At 41.5% G+C, this 9,259-nt stretch overlaps 1 protein-coding gene across 2 annotated transcripts in view; it reads right to left on the bottom strand.

The window, feature by feature from the left end:
* Nucleotides 1–565: 565 nt before the first annotated feature.
* The window catches only part of SUSD5 (sushi domain containing 5), a 528,474-nt gene continuing 519,780 nt past the window's right edge, over nucleotides 566–9,259 (bottom strand). Inside the window, exons 5-6 of one of the 2 annotated variants that reach the window (XR_015309865.1) lie at nucleotides 1,886–3,580; nucleotides 566–1,787 (exon numbers count right to left, since the gene is read on the bottom strand). Coding sequence is in view for 1 of the 2 variants with exons in the window: in XM_086964685.1 (XP_086820811.1) it covers nucleotides 2,334–3,580 (1,247 nt within the window). In the remaining variant the exon portion in view is untranslated. Of the gene's footprint in view, nucleotides 3,581–9,259 lie in introns of both variants that reach the window. The other variant, XM_086964685.1, reaches the window with a different exon arrangement.

Genomic DNA, 9,259 nt, shown 5'->3' with positions numbered 1-9,259 from the left:
TCCAAATGAGACATTAAGGTACCCCTGAATGGAAGTATGTTCTTTGTCAATAACCCTTACATCCTGGTTGCCTGTTTGACTATAAATTTCTTGATTGGGAGAAAGCAATCATGGAAAACCACTATGCTTGTTCCCTCCTTCATTTTGTTGATGATAAATAATCACAAGTTGAAGTCAGTGATGATGCTCTGTCTTTGGAGTAGGTGTCCATGAAAAATCACCTTCCTTCTTGCTAAATAGATGAATCTTAAGTTGAGGCACTTTCGAGAAATTTTAGACAGTTTGATCTTACGATCGATGTTGATTGCTGCACAACAAGGAGAAGCTATGTGTAGTTGGTGGTTGGCTTTATGTTATAAACGATGCTGTTAATAGTTAGATTATATGTTTCTCAAAATATTATACTGTATTCCACTGTTGATTATTTCTGATCCAGGATAGAAAACAAAGTATGAATATGAAGTTAAGTAATAGGTATAGAGATACGTGTGACTAATGCATTGCGATTTAACCTACTGTATGGGAAGAATTCTTTGTATTTTCGTTGTTGTTACTACAAACCATCTTTTGTTTTCTTTGTTTGGTTTTCTTCACCATTTTCGGTGACAAGTGGGTCTTTCCGATCTGTTTCTAACAGTGGAGAGGGAGATGTCTCGTACGAATTTTTCCTTGCTTTGCATTACCTATCTAGCTTGGGGAATAGTAATCCTCTTTTTTATAGGGGTATCGTCAAATCGTTCTTAGCCCCTTTGCTCCTTTTTGATTTATTTTTGATGTACCTGTGTTTTATGCACATTCGCTTCCCGGTCCTCATTGTTATTTTATTACTAAGCTTATAGTGTTATTTCACCACTGCCCTACCCCCTCCCAACTCAGTTCAGAAAGAACCAGTATGTAATATTTCTCATGACTGTCTACTATACAGCGCAGAGGATAAATTCACTGTAACCATAGCACCGTCAAACTAACCTGAGAAATCACTGCTTACTAACCCCCAGTTTACATCTTACAATTGAAAATAACTATCTCTATACTATCAAGGACTATGTAATAGCCTATTAACTTTGCATTTAAGTATATGCTGTTTGTGTGTGTGTGTGGCAGGCATAATATTTTGTTTACAATGTGCAATATGGTATGATAAAATATAAACGGTAAGGAAGTAGTACTGTAAGGCACACATTAAGCAAACGTTTTGCACATCTCGGCCATGCAGTCAAATTTGCGAAATAAGCTTCCTTCAAAGGCACTTTTGAAAAATCTGGCTCCTGGGTGCAAAGAGCGGCAGGATACTGCAAACAGGCCGTTTCCAGCCAATAGTGTCCATTCTCTGTGAATGTCTCAATCAATCCACCTTCTCCAAGCAGCAAGGCCTTGCACTGGACTGAGTTGCCTCCACTCTAAAGGCACAAATAGCTGCCACTTTAGGCCAGGGTTGCTTCCGTTTTACTTTATTATTGTAGCTAAGTTGTTGGAAAATCACATTATATTTCGCGTTTATTTTAAAATGTCTGCACTGAATTACTGTGTTTTTCTTTGTTCTATTTTAGAAATCCAAGCCTTTCAAACTCTGCCTCGCAACCGGAGAGACAGTCTGGATTACATAAAAGAAATAATTACAAGGGAAAACAGCTACTACCTCCTAAAGAGAAGAGGGTCATGTTTGGAATTCCTGTTTGGTGCTTGTCCGCTAATTTCATAGGATTGAATTTATAGGGGTTTTTGCTAAAATTCCTTAAATAAAATCATGATCATTTTTGCTCGGCATAGTTTAGATGAATATTAACCTCTTCGCTGCTGATGACGAGCTCAGCTCGTCATGTAAAACGGCACTTTGAATTTTGCCGCACACAGCGGGAAATGCCGCCCCAGCGATGCGGTTAACATTCAGTGTGCCTGTGAACCAAGTGTGCTTTTACAAATCATTAAAAAAATCTATATAAAATGGAGCACCTCAATGGTAATGGCTATCATCATTGTTTTGACCCTTGTTGGTTGCAGACAAAAATCGCAGATTCGTATTTTTGAGTCAGTAGTCATGGAACATTAACCAAGCACAACCACAGCAGTTACATGTCCGATACCACCTAACGAGCCCAACACTTGTAGATTCTCCTTGAAAACAACTGCATGCATTCTGCACCTCGACAGAGAAGTCTTGAAGTCCTTGCAGCAAGAATGCAGTTTATATTTAAAAAACATTGAAATATTTCACTTGTTAGGTCAGGGCCAAAAACAATGGACCTTTACAGTGCCACAGAGCTCGCTAGCTGTGCCTTGCCATCGGACGAATCAGCATATTTTTTGTTAACGACTTGAGGTTGAAGAAAAGATTATACTTTCTGCATTTCAATGTGTTGGGGGTGTCTAGTCTGGCCTTTGCCATTCAGCTTATAGACAGAGCTCTTCTGTTGCCGTTTTTTGTAGCACCACACTGCCAATACAGTGGTTAACAGTAGTAAGCACAGAACAGTTACAACCACTGCAATCAGTAGACCATGGCTGGAGCCTTGACAGTCCTTAGAACACGGCTCAGAAGTAGCGAGGCGTTCTCCCCCAAGCTCGTATTTTACAGTTCGTCCTTCCGAGGCTCCTTCTAAAGTTGAGGTATCAGTGGAACCAACTGTGGCTTGTTCAGGCCTAGTTTTGGCATCTTCTGGGGGGAGGTACGTTGTAGTTTCCCCTGCCTCAGTAGGAGCTGGAATGTGATCAATGGGCCTCACTGTCACATAAGTTTCCAAATCGGCGGTCGGTGGTGTCCCCGGGAGTTCAAACAATTCTTCAGCGGTAGTGGGCTCTTTTGTTGTAAAAAACCCTTCTGTTGTTGGAATGTACTTGCCCATGTCATCATTCCTTTTACCGGTAGTTCCATTTTCTGGGGCAATCACTGGGGTCAGGGGAACCTGTGCACGTTTAATACCATAATTCAGAAATTTTGTTGGAGAAACCACAATATGGTTTAGATCTCTCTCTGCAATGGGTGTGGTGACAACTGTTTTTTTCTCCTCACCGTAATTTGGTTGATCAGTTGCCAAAAGTGTAACTTCATCAAGTTCCATTGACCCAACCCTTTTTTCTCCTTCCTCCACAGCATCCAGTGTCACTGGATAACCATCAAGCCAAGACTCATCAGTGCTGGCTACCAGTTCTTTTGTCTTGGTATCTTTAGTCACCACAGAGTGTCCAATAGGAAATTCCTCATTAACAGAGACTATTTTAGCTCCAGGTTCACTGAAGTCCGTTTTCACTCCGATGTGGTTGTTGCCATTTGAGAAGTATTTTTTTGTGCCACCTTCATGTTCCCTCTCTCCTTCTGGTTCATTAAATACCTCAGGAGGGAACCAAAACAAGTGCTTTTGGCTCAGCAATGACACCGGAGATTCAGTAGGTGCTTTGCTTTCAGTTTCAATCAAATCAAAAATTCCCTGAGCTTCTTCCTGGCCAGTTTCCATTTCTTTGCTGAATGGGAATTCCTCTACTTCTCCATCTTCCTCACCATCATCCTCAACAGGTTCTGTGAGTGACATAGTTCTGTCATCTGGAAACTTGTCCTCGTAGTCGATATGTGGCAGTGCGTCATCTGTAACAAAAATAGTACCTTGTTTTAATAGCCAGGAAAACATTCCTTTAAAAATATATTATGTATTGATATGACTAAAATACAATCAAAATTCATTTGCATTCTTAAAATGTATTTAGTGATTATTTTAAGGTACGAGATAAAGTACCCCAGTCTATACATTATAAAGGATATTGCAAGTCACTAAAGTTTTGGAACCATATAGAGGAACAAGCACTGGAAATGCAATAGGTCTCGCATTAGGAAAGTTTGAGCAATTGGTATTGTAAATGACACTTTTTTTATTTATGTGTTGGTTTTGTAACTAGCAAAAGTAATAGCTTTGTCAGTTACAATGTCAATAGTTTTAACTTTCGCAAATGTGACACCTATAGCATTTGTAATGCAATGTGTGTTGGCTGGCAGATCTGTTTTATGAAGAGACTCTGCATTCAGTAACTGAAATGTTATGTGAAATGTATTCTGATTAATAATGCGTCTTTGTGCGCTTCTAACGGAGAGTGGAAGCAAGGGGCTGGAGCCTGCCTTTCTGGGTCGCAAGTATTTATTATTATTTTTTTTTTTTATAGCGCGAACTTTACCCGAAGGTGTTAGAGCGCTTTACATTTACATTGGCACCAGTTACAGTACATAAGGACTACGGAGTACCACTCTTTTGAACTTTTAATGTTAGCAGGGGTGGCTTCTACGAGTGTATGTGGAAATCCCTTTCACAGGATCATTGTTTCCAAGTCTTAAAATGTCAGCAGATTCCTGCCAAAGAGAAAGAGTATCTATCTAGCCCTGGGGAATGAATGAAAAATATATATATATATACATATATATATATATATATATATATATATATACATATATATATATATATATATATATATATATATATATATATATATATATATATATATATATATATATATATATATATATATATATATATATATATATATATATATATATATATATATATATATATAATATTATAATATTTTATTTTAAAACAAGACAAATTAATTGTAATTCTGGACCTAGAGGACTGCAAGGGATGTCCCATCTACTCGTAATTGTTGGCGTTGCTGACATAAATGTTATTAATACCGATGTCTGCCATTGCTTCTAAGAATGAGAATAATTTCGAGCATAGGAATAGAACCTGTTAGTAAATGACCCTTGTGTACATAATACACCACACGGCACTTGGCTCTTGCTGCCTAAACAAAGTGCTCTTATTGCACCACACGTTACCGCGGACTGTTATTTTTCATTCTTATAGTTGCCGAAGCGCTTTGAAGCAGTCTCCGACAACGGCAGCGCTTCGTAAGGCAGACAGAACACGAGAAATACATTAAATTACAAAAGAGAGTAAATGAATTAAGTGGCGCACTTTAATGGCAATGGGCTCTCCCTCGCAGTATCTTTTGGATAGCGGGAGGGCATTATTATTGTGTCCAAAAGATGGCCGATAATGGAATTTTTAAAAAGCTCTTGTTATTTGTGGTAATTTTACGCTTTTCTTCTGTCTTTGATGCCGAGGACACCAGGGCTCGGCCACTGTTTCTCAATGTTAAAAAAAATAAGTGATTTTAACCGAGACAACTGTCTGTCGGTTGTTGCTTATTTTGGAGGAAAGCACTTTATTTCGGATTTTTTTCATGCGATTTGCTAAACCTCATGCTGAGTTGCGTGTGAAGCATCCCTGTGAACCGCCGTGCAGGGTGATAAACTCGCGGTGTACGGGGACACCTCTTAAATAATGTGTCACAAGTCCCCAACAATGTGCAAACATGTGTCAGCGCACAGCAATGACACCAGAAACACGAGCCCAGCGTGAGATGGGCATTTAGCTGAGCAGTGACTCTAGGGACGGGGATATCCGAGGACAATCCCAGCTTCCCCACTGGATCGTGTGTGATCGTCCATCAGTTTACTTTAGATCGAACAATTATCTACCAAAGGACCCAGTTTAGCAGATTTGTGTACGTCCGAAATAAGCGCAAAGCTGGCATTCAGCTATTTAAAATCTGCATATTTACATTTATAGGTATTCTAAGCTCATTTTGCGCCTTTGGAAATCGCTTTAGTGTATAATCCAAATTAGGAATTTATTTATTTATATAAGGACCACTTTAATCGGGTTGGCCGTTCCCCAAAGAGACAGAAAGTGTTTAGAAATCTGTGTCCGAAGAGAATGATGTCACGCCTGTGCAGTGTGCGCACTAATTCACGGGTGTGAGATTTCGTCGAATTGCAGCTTTTTTTACTAAACCAGGGGGAATTCTACTTTTTACCAAGTAGTGAAAGTGTAATTATACTTATAGTGACCCCAGCGTGTGTAACGTTTAGCGCTTGTGCTACTGCGGTGTTATGCATTATTATATTTCAAAAAGCTTTGAAAGGATTGGCTGAATCAAAACAACCCAATCTGTCCAGAACTTTAAAAAAAAACACATTTCCAGGGGGTTTGAGGCAATGTCTGCAAACTGCGGGCAGAGAGAATGTGCGAAATGTAAAGCACGACACGGCGGGCAGGGGAGGGGGCGGAGCGGGGAGAGGGAACAGACGGAGGGAAGGCAGATAAGGGGAGGAGAAATGCGACACAGCGGGGAGGGGGCGGAGCGGGGGCCTGGAATGCGGCTGAGGGAACTGATGTGCACGCGCTTTTAAGCTCAATGCGCATGCGCATTGAGCTTAAAAGTCGCGGGCACTGCAAGGAATCGCCACGATTCCTTGCAAGTCAGTTAAAGAGTGGTTAAGCCCCCATAGTCTCGCAAGCTCGATGCGCATCAACATCGACAGGCGAGACCTAAAAAGGCCAAGTTCCTTTCTATGGTATGGAACCCCGAGCTGACTTAAGATTTTCATTATAATGTGCATCATGGGGTACTTTATTCTTTATATTACATGGATACACCATCACTCTTCCCACAAAATGTTTAAATTCCTGTTGTGTTGTTCTTTTATGTGAATGAGATAAGATGTTTGTAAATATGAAGAAATGAAGAATAAAAATAGAATCTTTAGTGGAAAATTGAAAACACCAAAAAGAAGTTCGATATTTGTTGCAAAAAGATATTAGAATCAGTTTAATACAAATCAGATTTAAAAGTAGCACAGAATTTATAGAAACATACAGAGAGATTCTATGTTTCCTAAAATTACCTAAATCATAGAAAAATACATATGTTGCCATAAATATCTACTTTCAGCTTGTCACTGTTCATCTCTAGAACAACAGAGCAGAAGAAGGAAAAGCCATGTTTCATTTTCATTTGTGACACTGCAGCTTTAACTATGCTCTGTGAACTGCCTTTCCCCTAGACTGCAGGCGCGTTGATGTCAGAACTCAACTGTAATACGTTATTACAATTGAGTGGCTATGTAAATATTTTATTACAGGTGACTAGGAGCATCACAAGTCACCGGTAAAAAGAAAATTAGAGAACGGCTTTTATATAGTCATTGCAGGCTCACTTGTATTATAAGAATAATAAATATGATTTCAAAGTATAAGGAGATACAAGTAGTGAATAAGAGTTCGACATGGTATGGAAATTCAATTTCGTTCTCTAATTCCTAAAACAAGCTGAATTCAGTGAATCCATTGATGTGGAAAGGGAAATATATTTTGTTAACCTTTGCAGTGTAAAATGGAAAAGACAGTGTTTACCTTCTGCTCTAGAAACAGAGAGTGGCAGGGTAGCCCATTCAAGGACTCCAGCCTGGCATAGCGAGGAGCGGCGCAATATTAAGGTCCCAGCTACATTGTGGGTTATGCACTCTCAGATATACTTAGATATATCGGTAGTGACGCTCAAGTGAAGTGTCAGCTACCATTTTTAGGTAAATAGACTATTGTCTCGATTTAAACTGCCTGGCTACAGGCAACAAAGTCTCAAGTCTTGAGTGAGCTGGAGCTGAGCTTCAACAATGTTCAAACATTTGCATCCACAGGGGTAAACATGTTTCACTAAGGACGTTGGCAGGGCCGGACTGGCCATAGAGGGCACTGGGCGATCCCCCGTTGCGCTGCACGGGTGGGGGTCGGTTTTGGGCCCCTGGGGGCCGTGTTTGTTACAGGGCCGCTTTTGCAGCATCGCTGCAAAATCAGCCCTGTACCAAAATCGGCCGAAAACCGGCCCCGGTAAAGAGCTCGGCGGCACCTCCAACAGGGGGGGAGGGGCGCGGCCAAGCACTTTGCCAGGGCCAGTTGTGGCTCCCAGTCCGGCCCTGGACGTTGGGATGGGAATGTTCCTGCATGGTGAAACAAGCACGCACCCCACTCTAAGTGGCCTGACTACACACTATCTGATATCCTACCTTTGTTTTTGCCCAGCATCCTGAATGCTTTTTGAGGCCAGGCATTGTGTATGTTTTAGAGACTTAGAGTTGGCTTCTGTAGTCAGGAAGTGAGCACCAAGTGTGCTCTTTATGCCACACACGATGACCATCTGTCTCCTGAGCCACATACAATATGTGAAATGAGTCAGCAGAATCTGTAGTATTATGTAGTGTGTCCTTTAGGAAGTCTTGCCCCTTTAGCATTTCCCATAGGTGCTACTCTAAAAGGCTGATGACAGCCAGGTGCAGAGCCTCACAAATTATTGTGCCCTGAGTTGTTAGCCCTCCAGATTGAGATTCCACTGTGAGTTGCGACTCTGTGCGGTGTTGCCCGTGTCTGTCATTTAACCCGTCCCCTGCTGATGATGGAAACGCTCCTTCATCATCTGCGGTGGATTTGTGCTGATGACGGAGCGGTTCCGTCATGGCCCTGCCGCCGTGCCTGCGCGGCGCTGATTTCGCGCCTGCGCGGCATGTTCTATTGAGCAGGCGGGGCCGTGACGGAACCGCTCCGTCATGAGCACAGCGCAACCGCCGCTGGTGACGGAGCGGTTCCGTCACCAGCATGCGCCCGCCGCTCTGCCGCCCTCCCCCCTTAGCACTGCGGCGGAATAGCCGCCGCAGTGAAGGTGTTAAATGTCCCCTAAAGAAGACCTTTTAAAAATCACCAGAGAGGTGGCCATACCTGAGGTAGATCGACCTTGTATGTTGGACTGTAAGAAGAAACCCTTGACAAAATAAGCTGACAGTTACGAAATAGCAAATCAGATCAGTTTGCAAAATGTAGCCAAAGTAGGATGTTTCCCCAGGTCTGATAGGCCAAATGTTAAAAAAAGAAAATGTGTTCTATGACTAGATGCTGTTGTCTGAAGATATTGAGAAAATACTTTGTGGACATCTAGAAGAGGGAGAGGTGTAGTAAACTTGATAAAACAAATCATGTGGACAATTGAACACTGATGAAACCTTGGAAAGGGATGAAAGCTAGGACAAAGGGCTACTTTATCTGAAAATCTTTAAGAGAACAGCAGGTTGGGCAACTGTGATTGTGACGAGGACTAGGGCTTGGAGTAATGAGGATTCCTGGTTAGTATTAAGTGCAATCATCCACATGCACAGTGATGCAGGACAAGCAGAGAAATATTACTCAATAAATTGTGTCTCGCTCAAAAAAAAAGCATTCTGGCATTTCCTGCTCGGCTGAAGCTCAGACATTTCATGATGGTTTAGGCTAGTTCCTGCTTTAACGGCTGGATGAGGAGCTATGGTCCACCATTAGAAGTGCGTCTGTAAGTAACACGTACCTTGTGGACCCATTTTTTCTAAAATGTTCTTGCTGAGAGG

Source organism: Lissotriton vulgaris, chromosome 4_1 (genome assembly GCF_964263255.1).
Source record: "Lissotriton vulgaris chromosome 4_1, aLisVul1.2, whole genome shotgun sequence".
In the NCBI taxonomy this organism is placed as follows: Eukaryota; Metazoa; Chordata; class Amphibia; order Caudata; family Salamandridae; genus Lissotriton; species Lissotriton vulgaris.
Note: the sequence above shows the minus strand (reverse complement) of the source record. Positions and strands in the feature narration are given on the sequence as shown.